The sequence below is a fragment of the Mustela lutreola genome, chromosome X (assembly GCF_030435805.1).
Source record: "Mustela lutreola isolate mMusLut2 chromosome X, mMusLut2.pri, whole genome shotgun sequence".
In the NCBI taxonomy this organism is placed as follows: domain Eukaryota; kingdom Metazoa; phylum Chordata; class Mammalia; order Carnivora; family Mustelidae; genus Mustela; species Mustela lutreola.
The window spans coordinates 20277276-20295133 of NC_081308.1; the positions used below are offsets into that span (position 1 = coordinate 20277276).

Genomic DNA, 17858 nt, shown 5'->3' on the forward strand with positions numbered 1-17858 from the left:
GTGCCCCAAATCCAACTAGTTGCCGAGTCCTGTAGATTTCACTTCCTAAGTGCCTGTGACTCTCCAGTGCAATAGCTACCGTGCTGTGTAAGCTTCACTACTTTTCCCAGGATGCTGCCCCCGCCCCCCGGCTGATAGGTATGCTCCACATGTTTATAGTCAGAGAGCCGTCTTTGTCAGTCCAGTAGTGTCACTTCCCAGTTTAAAGTTGTTACTGTGGTTTACAAGGCCTTTCACAGTTGAGCCTCTCTCCTGCTTTCTCCCTATTTTCCTGAGCATTCTAGCCTTAATCATACTTTATTATTTTTTTCTTGTTGCAAAAAAAAAAAAATCTTCTATAATTTTTTGAAAGTTTAATGTCTTTTAGTCACCACTGAGAATTTCTCTCTGTCCTTTGGATCCTCACCAACATTCTTCCTTCGTCCTCTTTTGCCTGTTACTCCCTGTAACCTACCTTCCCCTTAGTACATTCTGCTTCTGTCAAGTTTTCTCAAACTCCCACCCCAGGGGCCCCTATACTCTGTGTGTGTCTGGATATATGTATATGTTTTTCCTGTCCCACATTTGGTTCTCTAATCCACTGGATATTATACAGTATAGAGGGAAGACATTGTGTCTGAATCATTTATTTCTGTGTTCCGTTTCACCTAGCACATGAGAAGTACTTCGTAAATACTTGGTGAGTGAATGAATCAGTTCTTTTTTGAGATTCTAAGTGAGAGGAAAATTATAGTGCTTCCTACAATTCATATCAAATTCTTGAGCCTCGGCCAGATTAGACGGTGGCAGTGCAATGAAGTCCAAAAGTAAAGGTTTATATATATTTTTAATCATAAGGAGCCAAATCGTGTATAGTCTTTGTATTGATATTTTATCTTATTCGTATTCTACACCTCTATCCTAAGTGACTTTTCTCAACTTGATACTTGTTGCTTTCAGAATTTCGCTGTATTCTTCCTGGAGAAAATATAGAAGGTGATGGGTTAGGAGGAGATGTGGTGCATTATTTGATTGATCCTTAAATACATTTATTCTAGAGACATGACTGAACATGTGTTTCTTACACCTGTGTCTCTGGAGAGGTGAACACAATTCCATTTCCCTAAAACTAGGGGAAATGCAGACTCATGTGCTGTGTGTTTGTCTTCAGGTTATAAGATTTTTCTTTGAAGCAGGAACCATCCATATTTTAATCATAGCTAGTTCCTAGAATCTGTTTTCTGAACTTCTAATAAATGGGAGAGCAAAGGAAGGACAGCATTTTCTTAAAAAAAAATAAGTAACAGCTTGCTCTAGGAGAGCATATCGAAAGTACAGTCAGTATGGAACAGAATGTAGTATTTATCCTTGGTACTGAGCGAGGGAGTTGTGCGCGCCCCCCCCATCCCCACAAGGTGTTGGGTTTAAAAAGTTCTTCCTCCTCTGACCTTCCTTAAAGCAGCGAGTAATGATGTGCTGTCCCATGGCTACCTTGTCACACACCAGTCCTAAAAAGGAGCTTTCGGAAATCAAAAATGCTCCCATCACAGTGGTGACAGTAACCCCTTCGTCACTCCAGTGCCATGTGGTCTCCAGACCACCGCCTCGCTACTCTGCCAGGGTCGAGCTTTGGGCCAGGTACTCGGTCATGACGAGTGACAACCTGTTAAAGCTGCTTTTCATGGGGGCTGGGAGCTCAAAGTTTTCTAGTCACATATTCCCATGACCTCAGTTATAACGAAAATGTTGCAGATTCTAGAAAATGCTAATGTCCTTTTTAGCTGTAAGTATTATCTTGATTGCAGTGCTTCACAATTGCCCAACTTCATTATCTGCGCATAGCCAGCCTGACGCCTTCTTCTCAAATAGACAATTATGATCAATTAAGCACTTTCAGGCCTTATAGAATACTTAATTTTATTAGTCAATTATTTGTGCTTTGAAAGAGTTAATGGTAGCTACCCAAGCCATTATTAGAAATTAGTATGTCCCAAAATAGAAAGGCTATTTCCTTTGTGTATGGCACTGCAGTGGAAAATGCCAAGCATAGTTTTTACTGAGTTAAAGGGTGAGGGAAGGCGGAGTGGGGGAGAAAGTTACATGTAAATCATTTAGCCATTAACCTAATGGGTGGATTTATAAATCCTATTACTATAAGCCCTTTTCATTTCCACTGAGGCCTGGTGCATGCTTGATCCCACTAATGTAAAATTCATTCCGTCTAAGTGATTACTGAAGTAAGACACTTTGAGTCAATTTTAATCAGGGTGTGTGAAACTTGCCTGAGCGCCGATGCTCACGAAAGCGCGGACATAGTTCGGCCGTGTCTTAATTAGCCCCCCAGATGAGTTATGCGAGAAGTCAATCAGGGAACCAAATCTGAGCCTTCTGACATGTCCGTGTTTTTCTGTGAGGGAAATAACACTGTACGGGCTGAAAATACGCAGCTCCAAAGAGGCAAAGATCTTCGGGCAGGGGTATTTCTAGTCCTGTGGGCATTATGTGAGTTCTGAGAAATCTGAAAGCTTGATTCTTATGGCTAATTGGAGGATCTTCAATGGTACTTATATTTAAATGAATCACACTTTCAAATCTGATGTAATATGTGGACCTTCTTCCTAGGAAAATGCATATAGGCACACATTCAAGTTTATCTTGACAGTTTCAGGGATGTTCACATTTCTTGACCTTAGGTTAATATCTCCTGCGCTGGTTTCAATCTTGGTGTCTTAGGGTTTGGGTATTTTTTGAAAATTTAGTATTTAAGAGTGTAGGCTTGCGCTTGAACTCTTGTGTCGGTGAGTAGATTCAGCTCAAGGGTGCTTTAAAGCCAACTCTATGAGCTCTCCAGGGTCCCATGTCAAATATAATCCCAAGTATGGCAATAATACACAGAAGTTCAAGTGAAGCGCAGGGGACATGAGTTTCTGAACTGGAGGTTGGAGTGGAGGAATAGAGAGTAAGAACATTGTGAAAGGAAGATATCTTTAAAGGTGAAAACAGGTTTTTAAAAAGTTAAAATGTAAGGTGGGTTTTTTTAAAAAAATGCACAAGGTGAATAAATCTTTGCGGGCAAGGAGTGAGAAGACAAGGAGAAATTCACTTCTCCTTTAACAAATTCAAAGCCATAGATTGTTGCATTTTAAGTTTTTAAGTCAAAATGAGAGCCTTGACTCGTTTTAGGGCAGTAATTGAGAGATACTCATAAATATCACTCAGTGTGTCTGTTAGGGAGGAGAAGCCTATCAGAAAGCTTTGTTTATTCAGCGTGTTTTATATTCTTTACACATGAGCTATCAGAAGGTCTGGGCTGTAAATTATGGATTTAAAACAAAATCAGTTTATCTGGAAGTGAGCCGTATGGGAGAGTCACTTTCAGTCAAGTTTATAATTTTTAGTTTATTTTTTCAGTGTTCCAAGATTCATTGTTTATGCACCACACCCAGTGCTCCATGCAATCCGTGCCCTCCTTAATACCCATCACCAGGCTCACCCATCCCCTTGCCCCCTCCCCTCTGAAACCCTCAGTTTGTTTTCAGTCAAGTTTATAATTAATGGGCCTTTATCACTGGGATAGACTTTCATTTCTCCTGAGTGAGTATTTGTTTATCTAACATGCATAGTGCTTGAAGGTGGGGTTAAAACTGATTCACTCTTCACTTCTTTAAATGCATGCTGTGTATGGGTTTTAATAGCCGCTTTCTGTAACCAGCTTTTGTTGTAGAGAGGCACTTACAAGTCCATGGCTTTGCTCTTCTCATGTTGGACCACTTGGGTTTGTTTCCTTTTATCAGAACTTAAAAAATAAATGTTTATTGAAGTAATTTAATAAATCCTATGTGCCAGGCATTGTGTCAGGTTTGATAGCTGAGACATGATCTCTCCTTATGATTTGCTTATAGTGTCTGTCTTAACTCCATAGTTGAGTGATGTGCTCTGGTATACACAGAGTACTCTGAGGCTACATTGGACTAATGTATTCCTCAATACCATTTAGCTGGGGAGGCCAGAGAGGTTGTTCTGATGGTATAAAGTTCCTTATAAAATAAGTAGACATTAAGTAATAAAAATAACTAATATTTATGAGCACTTATGCACCAGGAACTGTAGAAAAGAATTTACATGTGTTACATTCAATGTTCATAGTAGCCCTATTGTAAGGAAGCTGTGGTTATTGTCTCCATTTTACAGTTAAGTGTTGGGGCACAGAGAGGTTATATTGTGTGCTTGAGGTCACACAGCTTGTAAGCAGTGCTGTGACATTTCGTACTTAGGTAATTTAATAAATAGTAATTTAATAAATCCTATGTGCCAGGCATTGTGTCAGGTTTGATAGCTGAGACATGATCTTTATCAGTCAGGGTTCTCCAGAGAAACAGAACTGATTTGGGGAGTGTATGTTTGGAACAGAGGTAGAGAGAGACAGGAAGGGAGAGAGAAAGATTGATTGATTGATGAATTGATTTTAAGGAATTGGCTCATGGGATTTTAGGGGCTGGCAGGACTGAAATCTCAGGGCTGGTCAATAGCCTGAAGACAGACAGCACATGAGTCTGCAGTTTCCTTGGGGGGCTTCATTCCTTTCTTGCTTAAGGCCTTCAAATGATTAGGTGAGGTCCACTCACATTATGGTGAGGATAGTCTGCTTGACTCAAAGTCTACTGATTTAAATGTTGGTGTCATGTTAAAAAAAAAACACACCAAAAACAAGACAACCTTCACAACAACATCTAGACTGGTGTCTGACCAAATAACTGGATATCACTGCCCTAGCCCAGTTGATACACAAAATTAACCATCACTCAGCCTAACGTCTGAACCCATGCTTTGGACCACTGTGGGGAAACAGCATGTGAAAAGCACAGAGGCAAGAAAAGAGCCTAGTGGCTTGTTCAGTGAACTCAGCATATTTCAGGAGGGCTAAATTGAAGGGTGCATGTGGGACATATTGGAAGGTAAGTTGGGCCTCAACTATATCGTGAGTCTTGGGGCAAGCTAAGGGATTTAAATTTCATTGCAAGAGTATGTTTTAGAAAGAACTGGCAAAGCATGAAGAATGGTTTGAAATAGTGATCCTGGAGATAGGTAGGCTGAGTGAGTGGTGAGAACTTGAAGGAGGCAGAGCACATCAGCAGGAAGAGAAAATCTCTTGTGAGACTTATTAGCTCATTGGATTAGAAGGGAAGTCGTTCTTTTATTTCAGTTCGAGGCTCTTAGGGAGGCCATTTATCCTGTTTGGAGCTGGGGAGGGTTTGGAAGAGATGGATGGGGTCTAGGAGGAATCCTTATGGGACAGAGAGTGGAATATGTGCTTGGAGCAAGAAAATGTTGTCATTCGTGTCACTGATTCTCAACCAGGGGCAGTGTTGTCCTCCAGGAAACATTTGGCAATATCTGGAGACCATTTTGGTTGTCACAGCTGGAGAGTGTGTGTGCACGCCTGCATGCATGCTACTGGTGTCTAGCGGGTAGAGACCAGGGACAGCCTCCCCATGACAAAAAATTCTCTGGCCTAAAAAGTCAATAGTGCTGCGGATGAGAAGTCCTGAATATATATGTAGACGATGTTTATGTGTTCTCCTGGTGGAGAGGGGGAGATCTCAACAGAGGATGTCGAATGTTTTATATATGGTAAACATACACTCACTTATATTAAGGGCATTAAGCTATATGCAGACAACTTGTGAGTCCCTAAGTATTTCTGTTTATTTTACAACCACATAGCCCTTGAAAGTAACCTAGAATATAGATCTATACTCTTATAATGCTGATGGTCATTGTTGGATGTATTAGTGCCTCCTTTAACTAACACTAAAGAAATGAGTGTGGTTGAAACACAAAACAACCAGATAGGAGGATAGAGGTGTTTCTACATGTCAAACTTTGGATTCTAGAGTTTTAGATCTGGGAGGAGTCCCTGCCTCTTCATTTTTTAAATGAGGATGCTAAGACCTAGAGAGGGAACCCAGCTGGCTCGCAAATCACTTAACTACTAATTGGAAGTTTAAACTAGTACTCATGTTTCAGACTCCTGACTTTTCTTTAAACTCACATTTGTATAATGCTTTATCTTTGCTGTCTGTGTTTTCAGCATGGAGTTCTTTTTAGCTCCAATAACTCAGGGACCTAGGTGGTACTTTTTCCCCAGTTTTAAAGAAGGTAAAACTCAGGTTTAAAGGCAGTAAGGAAACCAGACAGGAATATTAAGTAGTAGAAAATCTAAGTAGGGCGCTTATTAAATCCATAGTCTATGCTCCTTGAGCATCTTATAGAGAAGACACACACCTGAGAATAACATGGAATAGGAAAATAAGGAAAAGGCAGTGAAATGTAATGAAGATGAAGTAAATGTGTGCCAAGTGAGAGAACTGAGTAACACAGAGTCCTGCTTGGAAACTGCCGAAATTGGGACTAGGAAAGCTTAGATAATGACTGGATTACCAAATATCATAATATTTATATTTCTTCTACTTTTCTCTTCCCTATCCTTCAAAACCATTCATTTTGCTACCCCTGTTATGCTAATGTATTTTTTTTTTAAAAAACCTTTTGAGTTTAATTTTCATTTTATGTCATCGGTAACAGAAGAACCCTAAAGCCATTGAGATTTCAGTTGTCATTCTGTTCATGCATTATTTGTTTAGGATTTGACCTCACCCAACACTTTTTTAACTTACAGGATTTCTGTTGCATTTAGTATCCGTATCATATATCATCAAAGTGGGTTCTCATTGTTAGTAGATGTCACTGTAATAGACCTGTGCTTTTGGAAAAGGAGCTTGAAGCTTTTTTTTTTTTTTTTTTTTTTTTGACCATGGAAAATTGGTGTTTTCTCACTTTCATTTAGTATTTATAAGCACAGTTTTAGTCTATAGCACCGTTTAAAACCATTTCCTATCCTTTAAATGCATTGTCACACACACTCGTATTCTGTCCTGACAAAAAGTAAGGACCCCAGCTTTATCCCCTCCTTGGCAGAAGTAAAGACGCACAGCAGTAGAAGTTGGTCTTAGGTCTCTGCCGCTGATAAACCTGGCGTCATAAACATGCTCTTTCCGCTTAGTAAACCACATTGTGGGTGTATTCCTGAATACATTATTTTCTTTAGGAAAGAGTTCTTTTAAATACACTTTACATTTCCTTTTAGTCACCACCACCCTTCACCAGCCTTCAGAGGCTCAGATTGGGGTTAAAACACTTTTTCGTATTATTTTAATTATTGCTCTCCCCACCCCCAGCCCCACTCCTTTCCTGTTTCCCCCTCCTCTTTTCCCCTAACGGCACTGTTCTGCAAAGCCTGCAATGATTGATATGATGGCAGTGCTGTCATTCTTTTTAACCAAAAAAAAAGTCATTTTTGTTCTAGTTATTTTAATAGAGTCCCATTAAAGATGTATTGCTGACTGAAATACCGGCACGAAGGGCTCTCACTGAGCTGAGCCCAGGAATTAAGAAGTCAGGAAATCGGCTGCTGCATTGCAAGAGAGCCTTGTGTGACACCGAATCTCCTGATTGGGGAGATCATTACTGCTATTATGACTCGACTTGCGTAGGAATTTTAAATTCCATCTGAATGTCAGTAATAACCCTCTTAGCAAATTATCCTGAATAAAATCACGAAGGCATTTTATATAATAGGTGTTGAATTACTGGATAGATTTGCTAATTAAATACTCTTTGTTCTGCTGCAGTTGACATTACAGGGTAAGATCTTGAACAATTATTCTCAACAGCTGTACTTTGTTAAGGGAAAAATTAACCACAAAGTTTATTTTTTTACACTTGAAGTTGGCAGATTTTTGAAATGTGCTTGAAAAAATTCCATCATCCAATTGGTAATGAGTAGATAAATATGCAGGTGTTGCTGTGAAATCAGATAACTGCAGACTGCCTTATTAATGAATTTAGCAAGCCTTTATAGCCCTGTTTTCTAGCTGTTGGCACTTACAAAATGATTTTCTGTCAGAATGGGTAGCTTTGATATTAGGCTTGTCAATTTGAAGTGAACTTGGAAACGGACATCTGGTGGTCACTGTACCATGTGTCCAGTAGACTTTTCTTGATACCTGTGACTTCTTTTAAAAATCCATTTCGTTAATGGGGAAAATACCTGTGAGGTGTAAGTTTTCGACTATTGGCTTCCAGAACAGTCATGTGGTATGGGCTTTTTAACAAGGCAGTGAAACATTCTGAAAAGAAAATGAGACATAAGGTCCAGCTTCTAGTTCAAACTCTTGACTAGTTCTGTTATTTTGGGTAAAATCACAGGGCCTAATTTTACTCATCCATAAAATGGGGTTTGTAATACTGCCCACCCCTTAGGAGTATTCTTTCAGCGTTTTACAAATAATCGTTCCTAGGTCCTGTGCACTAGGCCCTGTGCTTCATACAAAGAATTTGGTAGCCCACAGGATATCTAACAGCTGAGCCCTCTCCAGTGAGCAGTTTGAATCAGGGGTGGCTTTTGGGCGATGCTGCTAATGAAGCACTTGGATAAACCTTCGTCTGGACAGAGCACTGTGGTACCCACCATGTATAAGTGCTTAAGAAGAAGCACAAGGGGTCAGGGCCAACCTGGTTGTGGGTTGTCACCTATAGAATGGACTGAAGAGTTGACGTGCTGTGGTGAGGACCTTGAACCTGAAATGGAGCATAGTCATTAGCTATTGTTGAGGTCCCCGGGAAAGACGGTGATAAAGCTATCCTCAGAAATTGGTGTAACCTCTGTGGAGAGCTATTTGGCTATATCTGTAAAAAATTTGAACCCATATAACCTTTGGCCCAATAAGTCTTCTAATAGGCGTTTTATCTTGTTACTGGCATTTTATTCATGTATAAAGATTATTTGTTGAAGTGTGGTTATAAAGGTAAAGATCAGAAACAACCTACGTGTTTATTACTAGAACATTGGTTAGATATATCATGATCGATTCACACGACGGAATACTGTGTAGCCATTAAAAAAGAATAAGGCAGGGGCACCTGGGTGGCTCAGTGAGTTAAAGCCTCTGCCTTCAGCTCAGGTCATGATCCCAGGGTCCTGGGATCGAGCCCCGCATCGGGCTCTCTGCTCGGCAGGGAGCCTGCTTCTCCCTCTCTCTCTGACTGCCTCTCTGCCTCCTTGTGATCTCTGTCTGTCAAATAAATAAATAAAATCTTTAAAAAAAAAAAAAAAAAAAAAAAAAAAAAAAAAAAGAATAAGGCAGCCCTGTATGTGTAGATGGGAAGTCATCTCTAAAACAAAGTATCAGGTGGAAAAAAAGTAGTTGCAGTATAGTCTTTATGTTTTACTTCGTTTTCTACCATTTTTGTGCAAAAGATCCAACACCAGTTTTCTTCTGTCAAAAAGAAAATGGTTTTGGTAGCAGCCCTCAGCTCATGCGTGGAAATGCTTGTGAGTTGGGAGTGGGAGAGAATAGAGAGGGGGGAGGATCTGAAAGATGAAGGCTGCCAGTACACTGGGAGGTGCGCTCAAGGGTGACGTAGTGGGTTTCATCCATGGTGTGAAAGAAGAGTAGAGGAAATTGGTTCCTGCCTATACCGAGTTGCAGTGAGAGGTTGACAAGCTCTGAGGTATTTTACTTAGGTAATGGTTACCTTGTGGAGTTGTCTGTTGTGATGAGGAAAGCAAAGCCTGGTGGGGTGGAAGTGGGGAGGGTGAAGAGAACTTGTGATGAGCACTTCTGTCCTCACTGTGATTAACTTGCTTGATCTCATTATTGCCCTCTTCCCGAAGGGATTGTCAGATAGTCTCCCACAATGCATTTCCCTGCAATTTAGATGTTTACAAGTGAAGATGAAGTGGAGGAGAGTGAATGCTTTTTAGGAGTTAACTGAATTTCGGGAAAGTAATTGGGATTACTGTGAAACCCATCAGTCACCTAGCAAATGACTTTTTGAGCACCTGTCACATGTGAAGCCTAGAGTTAGACACAAACATGTGCTCTGACCTCTAGGAGCTTGTGGTCTAGTTGGGGAGGGTACAAACTCTCAACTGAAATCTGTTTTCCGAATGGGATTGTCATGATTGTCTTAGGCCAGTGGTCCTTAGCTCTGCCTGCAACATGAATATCTGGAGAGCTTTTTCAAAAAATTGCTGGGGCTGGTATTGGTATTTTTTTTTAAGATTCCTCAGGTGTTCCAGTCTCTACGGCTACTATTAAAACCATTGATAAGGGGCACGTGGGTGGCTGTCTTTTAAGGGTCTGCCTTCGGCTCAGATCATGATCCCGTGCTCCCCGCTCTCCATCTGCCTCCATCTCTTCCCTCTCTGCTCATGCTCTCTCTCTCTTTCTCAAATAAATAAAAAAGTAAATCTTAAAAAATATTGGTTAGCCTAATTCATATTCACCACCACCCACCACCCTCAGGGCAAGGGAAGGGCTTTCTTCTCTAAGAACATAGGACAGTGAATGCCTGAAGAAAATAGGAGACTGTAATAAAGGAGAGGAAGCAGTGGAAGTGGAAGTAAGGGGTGGATGTAAAAGATAATCTAAGTTCAGGGTTTATGGGACTCTGTAATACACGTCTCTAACCTGCAGCTACACGGGCCTAGGGGCAGTCTTGTTTACACATACGATCTAGACGTTTATCTCCATTCACCAAATATTTATTGCACCCCACCTTTGTAGTGGGCACTCTGCTAGATCCAGAGAATGTGTGAAGGTCTACTCCCTGTCTTCAGGAAATTTACAGTCTTGAGAAGAAATTGAAATCTGGTGCATATATATTTATTTTTTCCACTTTTTAAGATTTTGAGTACCATGGGTAAGAATTGCCAGCTTTGAAATGCTCTGTTAAGCTTTTGTTTTTCAGTCATGCACTTTTATTTAAATATCAGTAATGAGAATAGTTTGCCTTTTTACCATATCATAAAGGCATGTTTTTATTATGCATGTTTATTAAAAATAGATCTCTACATTAATCTTAAATAGATATTTACAGTAGAGCTGCTTACTTATTTCTGGCTAAGAATCAACATAGAGTCCAACTTACTTTTAGATTATGTTGATACTACTGTTATTTTTAGGGTTGTGGTTAGAAAACCATGAAGAGCTTTAAAATGTATGACCAGTCATTGGGTTATATATCTCTGTGTGTACCTACTTATGTTTATGGTTTTGTAACTATGTAAAGCATTAATCGTGACTTTTTCTTTCATTTAGATTTTGATGCATACAAAGGAGATGGTACAGAAGGTAATGCTGAACATTTTCATTATACAGTGACTTATAAATGTCATACATTGTGACGTTTTTGTATTCAAGGAAAATTGTAACCCAAACAGACTGGAAATGGCTTCTTAGAATGCCTGGTTTACGTTTATAATCCCTCCTAATGGATTATAGCTTTTTTCTTTTACTAACACTGATATGATCTAGCCGCTGCTTGAAGCCTATATGTGAGTGTTTCAAGCAAATTAGTAACAGTGCTAATTAGAGTTTACTTCCAGGCCTTAATACTGTATGTGCTCTAGTGTTGTTTGTTATGATTGATTTTTTTTTGGCATTCTTCATCTCCTACTGAATACTGTTTGAAACTGTGAAGAATTTCATATGGATTTGTGCCCCTGAATTTTCAAAACCCATTATGTTTCTGCTTTATAAATTGCCATGACCCCTAAGCTTATGGTACAGTGGATAAAAATAGACCCCTACCTTCCTAGTTTCTTCTCCTCCTTTATATTATTCAGTTCCAGTTTGTTTCCGTTGAAACCAGACATTTCCCCTGCTTCTCTGCTCTCTGTTTATTTTAAGAAAATTAGCTAGATTTTCTTAATGTGACAGAGGCTTTCCTTTCTAGTTTATTAGAGCTTAATCTTTGATTGTACTCCTCTGACAATATGGATAAGAATAAACATAAACTTTTGAAAAATCAACAGAACCTGTAATTTCTGTAGTATAGAAAATCTCGAGTTTCATTGTATATGATGATCACTGTGTTTTTGTTGTTAAGTTTTATAATTTTTGCTTTTTCTTAGATGAATCTTGAAGTTATTTATGGAGATACCGATTCAATTATGATAAACACCAACAGCACTGATCTGGAAGAAGTATATAAATTGGGAAACAAGGTGAAATAATTTGATGAAATTATCTTTTAGCTACTTTTCTGAATTCTCTTTTAACATGGAACTTCATAAATTCACGTATGTACATGCATGTTTCTGAAAATAAGCTTAGTGCTTCTCATTTCCTCATCCTCTTATTTTTCTTAACCTCTACTCCAGTTATTTGTTTTTAAGGGTAAAATTCAAAGGAGAATATTTTTTCCTTAAGTGACAAATGCATTTTTACTTTGTAAACAGTGTGAGATGTTTTCATTTTGTTTCTAAGTCTGGTGACTGTGATGTCATACTTCTGTGATGTTGGGCTTAGGCCTCGCTACAGTGATATCTCTGACTCTGGGTGTTGTTCTGTGTCTCGCAAGGGGGTTCACACTGCTTCACATCCTGTGATCTTCTGTGTGTCTCCTTTCTGATAAAAGAAGAAAGTGAAAAAAAATTTTTAATTTTAATTTTAATTTAAAATATAGGGATACCTGGATGGCTTAGTCAGGTAAGCATCTGCCTTCAGCTCAAGTCGTGATCTCAGGGTCCTGGGATGGAGCACAGAGTCAGGCTCCCCGCTCAGCAGGAAGTCTGTTTCCCGCTCTCCCTCTGCCCCCTCCCCCTGCTCATGCTATTCTCCCCCTCCCCCTGCCACCAAATAAATCTTTTAAAAAATAAAATTAAAATATGATCATATTTATACTTGTCACATTATCATGCATGGGGAGAAATACATTTCTAGTAGTAGTCCCATCGGTTTTATATGCTAATATGGATAAACACCTATTTACGTACATGTACACCCATTAATAATTTTTTATAAGAGTACTTAAAATACATTTAGAAGTCATCATTTGTCACCTCCTAATTGCAGTTTACAGTTAGCAAGTGTTTCTTTAGTACTTGCTATGTTAAGATCTTGTCCCAATAAACTAGAACTAAGATAACACCTTACAAAGTAACAACTTCCTGCCTTTCTCCACTGGTATGTGTGAAATATGACTTGTAGGCTTCACCTGAGAACAGGCCTGTCCTGTTGTCCTCATATTGGACTTCAAAAGCTGTGTATTTTCCCTAGGGGTGATTGGCTGTGCCTTGAGACTATCAATAAAGAGCAGGTGATTAGTCATTTTTTTAAACATATAGTTATTTCCTTATATGTAAGATGCTTTGGGATGTACAGGAAGATCTTAGATATTATTTATTTTTAAGATTTTATTTATTTGTTTTAGAGAGAGAGAACGCATGCACACAGTGGAAGGGGAGAAGGAGAGAGAGAGAGAGAGTCTCAAGCACACTGTGCACTGAGCGCAGAGCGTAATACGGGGCTCCATCCCAGGGCCCTGAAATCATGACCTGAGCTAAAACCAAGAGTCAGATGCTCAACCAGCTGAGCCACCCAGGTGCTCCTTAGACATGATTTTGATAGTGAAAGTTTTACTTATTTCTAGCCACATATCTACTTATTGGACTATCTGGTCTCTAATTCAGTTGTTCGAAGGTAAATACATATGCATTTAGTTTATACATTCTAAAAGACTATTTCATAAATTTTGTAAATTTCCTGGGGCGGGCCCTGCCAATTCTGTCCTTTGGTTGAATGGGATGATATATTTATATTACTGTGGTTTTTTTTCAGTCTGTTTTTATCCCTGTGCTCTTTCAGTGGTTTTGTATCATACGCAACATAATACTGTGTTCTATATCACCTGAGTAAATGCCTTCTAATCTTGATGAATTCAAGTTATGTTTAGATTAACTTCTGGGAATTTGTAGCATGTTCATCTTGTCCATGGTAGATGTTTGAGAAGCTAGTATTAATGCTTGAAATTTTCACAGGTAAAAAGTGAAGTGAACAAGTTGTACAAACTGCTTGAAATAGACATTGATGGTGTTTTCAAGTCTCTCCTACTGCTGAAAAAAAAGAAGTACGGCGCTCTAGTTGTTGAGCCAACGTCAGATGGGAATTACTCCACCAAACAGGAGCTGAAAGGGTTAGACATAGTTAGAAGAGATTGGTGTGATCTTGCTAAAGAGACTGGAAAGTGAGTTCAACTTTCATTTTTGCTTTTTTTGTTGTTTGTCTGTAAAAATTTCGAGTACTAATGACATGGGGAGGATCTGTGATTCTGCCAAGCTCAAGGACACAACTTCTTTGTTATTGTTGTTGTAATGTTACATATTAATGCTTCTCACTTATTTGGAGTGAAATTTCTGAGGTAGATTAAAACTTAAAGCTAAATTTGCTCAGTAAGAGGTACTTGCTATAAGATACATCTTGGGACTTGTAACTCACAGTGAGGGTAAACCTTCACATTTTAGCTCTCTACAGAGTTGGTTTCATTGATGTTAGCTTGTGTCTGTTTTGTTTTGCTTTCATATTCTTATTAGAAAGTGCCTTGTGGGGGCACTTGGGTGGCTCAGTCATTAGGCATCTGCCTTGGGCTCAGGTCATGATCCCAGGGTCCTGGATTGAGCCCCGCATTGGGCTCCCTGCTGGGCGGGATGCCTGCTTCTCCCTCTCCCACCCCTCCTGCTTGTATTCCCTCTCTTGCTGTGTTTCTCTCTGTCAAACAAATAGATAAAATCTTAAAAAAAAAAAAAAAGAAAAGAAAGTGCCTGTGTTATGTTCCTGAATCATTGTAGAGCCTCTTTAGGAACATAATTGTTAAGATGTTCCCATGTTGTGGCTTAAATATTCTGGGATTTATAGTGGACCATGGACTGAGACTTTGTTCTCATCCGTATCATTTGTGTGTAAAGATTCTTAGGAATCTCTTGTAAAAAGAAAAAATAATAAAATTCTTACTAATCTTAGGTTAGTTTAAGAGCTAGTTCTCAAATACCATAAGTACCTCAGAAATAATAAATGTCATGGCTGATCCCCTAGCTTTGCAAGGGAGGCTGGAAATTGTGATGCTAAGGCCTGTTTTTTTTTTTAAAGGGTCACATTAATTTATAAAGCATCCATTTAGAAAAGCCTGAATCGTTAGCTATTTAGTGTACCATCTTTTTAGATATTCTTGTTTGATGAGCCTACCCAATTCTGAAAACAAGAATTTTTTTTCTTTAAAGCAAAATTTAAATTAATTTTAATATTGCCAAATATTCACACTTTTTACTTATTTTCCAGTCTTCTTGCTTTCAAGTTGGGAGATTGAGCAATTGTTGCTTCTGCAAAACTGCTCTTGATTAGGCAAAGTTGATCATCCAACTATAGGTCACTGTTAGCCTTTTATGAAATGAAGTTTGAAATGCTTCATTGCCCCCAAATGTACCCAAAGATGAAACTACTTTGTATAGACTGCCGATTAGAGTGTTCTCTTCAGCTTTGTGTTTTCTAAGAAAAGATGCATCATAATAGAAGTAAATTTCTCTGAGTTAGAAATGTATTAGTAATTAAAGCTATACAAATGTTTTTGTCAGGGTTCTTTTTCTGACAAATTATAATGCAGCTGTCAAACCCTCGCTCTGCATTTTCTCAGAAATGGATAAAATATTGGCTTTTTTACTCCTTTTCTTTTTCCCCTTGTTTTTTTTGAGGGGGTCTGGTAGAATAATAAGTTTTTCAGGGATAGCGTAAGGTTGGAGAACACTGAGGAATATAATGAAGCTGAAGAAAGAGAAGTTTGAAATCTTCGGATTTTAAGAAATCTGCATAAAGAACTATATTTCTGCTTACCTAGCTAATGGTCATCTCAGCTTGGTGATATCAGAGATAATATCTTGGTGCTTTATGGGGAAAGTGAAATTTTTACTTTTAAAATTTTTAACCTATGAGTAAAGTATAACTGCTTGTGAATTTTGTAATTGCATATGTACAGTTGTAGATGAAACACATACCTTTCTCTATCCACATTTTGTATGAAGCCTTAGCTGCTGCATTAGAAAATGGTCTGTATGTTTAAGGGCAAACCTGACATTCCAAGGTTGGTAAACCTTTGGTAGAGTTAATGTTAAAAAACAAATAGTAACGGCCTTTTGGACATTCACTCTCATGTTAGCTTTCAGTACAGCTCTTGTCCACATGTTAATCTAATGGCATTTATCTTCCTTTTCTCTCCTTTATTAATAAAGTATAATATTAAAAAAATGAATCCCTCTCTTTCTTTGCAGCTTTGTCATTGGCCAGATTCTTTCTGATCAAAGCCGAGACACTATAGTGGAAAACATTCAGAAGAGGTTAATAGAAATTGGAGAAAATGTGCTAAATGGCAGTGTCCCAGTGAGCCAGTTTGAAATTAACAAGGTAAATGTAGCATTTATTGCCGAGCCCAGCTGCTGCCGTGTGTTTTTCGCCTCCTTCAGCTAGTTGAAGAACCACCTCATCCTTGCAATTGGAATACATTCTAGCTGGTGATGAAAGCTGCTTAACCACTAACTCGCGGATGGACCATTAGCACACCACTCTTCCTCTTCCAGCCGCTGGTGCCGCCATGTCATCCACAGGGGCCTTCTCTCTCTGTTTCTTAGTTGATGGAGGCCTCGTTTCAAGAGATTCTGTGTAGTGATGTAGTTGATGTTTAGGGGACTAGAGAGTATTACCTTCTCCATAGTCCTCCTCATTTATAGTTGTTTGGGAGGATAGACCTGTAAGCTTAGAGAAAGATGGAGATAGAGTGCCTGAGAGAGAGAGAGAGAGAGAGTGTGTGTGTGTGTGTGGCGGGGGGACATTCACAGAAGGTGATCCTTAAAGGTACTGCAATCAGAATGCTTTTTTTGGGACATAGTTCTTTAGAATTAAGATGGCGATAGCATTTTCTTTATAGCCAGAAGACTTGTGCTTTTATTTTCTTTTTCAACTGTGTAATTTAGGCTTGATGGGCAGTCTTAGTTGTTGAAAATGAGGAATAATTTTCCTTACCTAATTTGAAAAATAAAACCTTGGTTTCCAAAGTGCTGTGTAATATAAGATGTTAGATTGCAGATTTCCTTTCTTCCCCCCATTTAAAAAGAGTACCCTTACATATTCAGAAGCTAATTTTGTGAATACCGTTTTACCCATTTTGTGATAAATAGATTACATTGTCAAAGCTGATACAAAAATGGAATTTTAATGAAAAAGAATCTAATGATGACATTAAATAGAAGACTTAGGGTTAAAACTCACTCATGATACCCCTGTGCTAAAGTGATGCTTGTCATTTTTGCATGGTTCCTTACTCTTGAAAACACATTTTTACATTGAAGCAATCACAATATATATTATTTTGAAATCTGTTTTTATTTGACATAAATAGATTGCTCCACATTTCTATATTATCTTTAAAAAGGTTATATTTATCTTATATTTCACTGATATATCTTTATTTAAAATTTCTGTTTGATTATTTACATTATTTTGTATACTGGAAATCACTGTATTGAACATCTTTCTTTCTTTATCTTTTTCCTTTTTGATGAATTATATTAGTTTAGGTTCCTTGAAGTGAATTATTTGAGTTAAAAGATAAGTGTATCTCTATGGTTCTTGCTAAATTGCTTTATAAAAGGGTGATACCCATTGATAAGAACAAAATGTGTGTGCCAGTTTCCCTACAGATTTGCTCCTATTGATGAGCGTTCACTGGTGATAATGTCACTGGTGATATTTAAATGAAATAGTGTTATCATTATGATATGAAACAGTGTCTCACTGTTGCATTTAATTTGCATTTCTTTGGCTTTCAGAGAAGATGAATATTTTCTATGCGTATCCTTAGGATTAGTGTTTATTCTTAGGTGAGTCATTTGTTTCCTACACCTCTACTGAGAGGTCTTTAATGTCACAAAAGAAGACCTTCATTTCTACATGGAAGTACAAAAAAATAGAAGTAAATATAGTAAGAGG

General features: G+C 38.4%; 1 protein-coding gene across 2 annotated transcripts in view; it reads left to right on the forward strand.

Moving 5' to 3' along the window:
- POLA1 (DNA polymerase alpha 1, catalytic subunit) overlaps positions 1 to 17858 on the forward strand; it is a 305904-nt gene that overhangs the window by 111787 nt on the left and 176259 nt on the right. For both annotated transcript variants that reach the window (XM_059157006.1, XM_059157005.1), the window contains exons 27-30: positions 11145 to 11177; positions 11960 to 12052; positions 13868 to 14073; positions 16145 to 16277. In XM_059157006.1, the coding sequence (XP_059012989.1) occupies positions 11145 to 11177; positions 11960 to 12052; positions 13868 to 14073; positions 16145 to 16277 (465 nt within the window). The remainder of the gene's footprint in view (positions 1 to 11144; positions 11178 to 11959; positions 12053 to 13867; positions 14074 to 16144; positions 16278 to 17858) is intronic.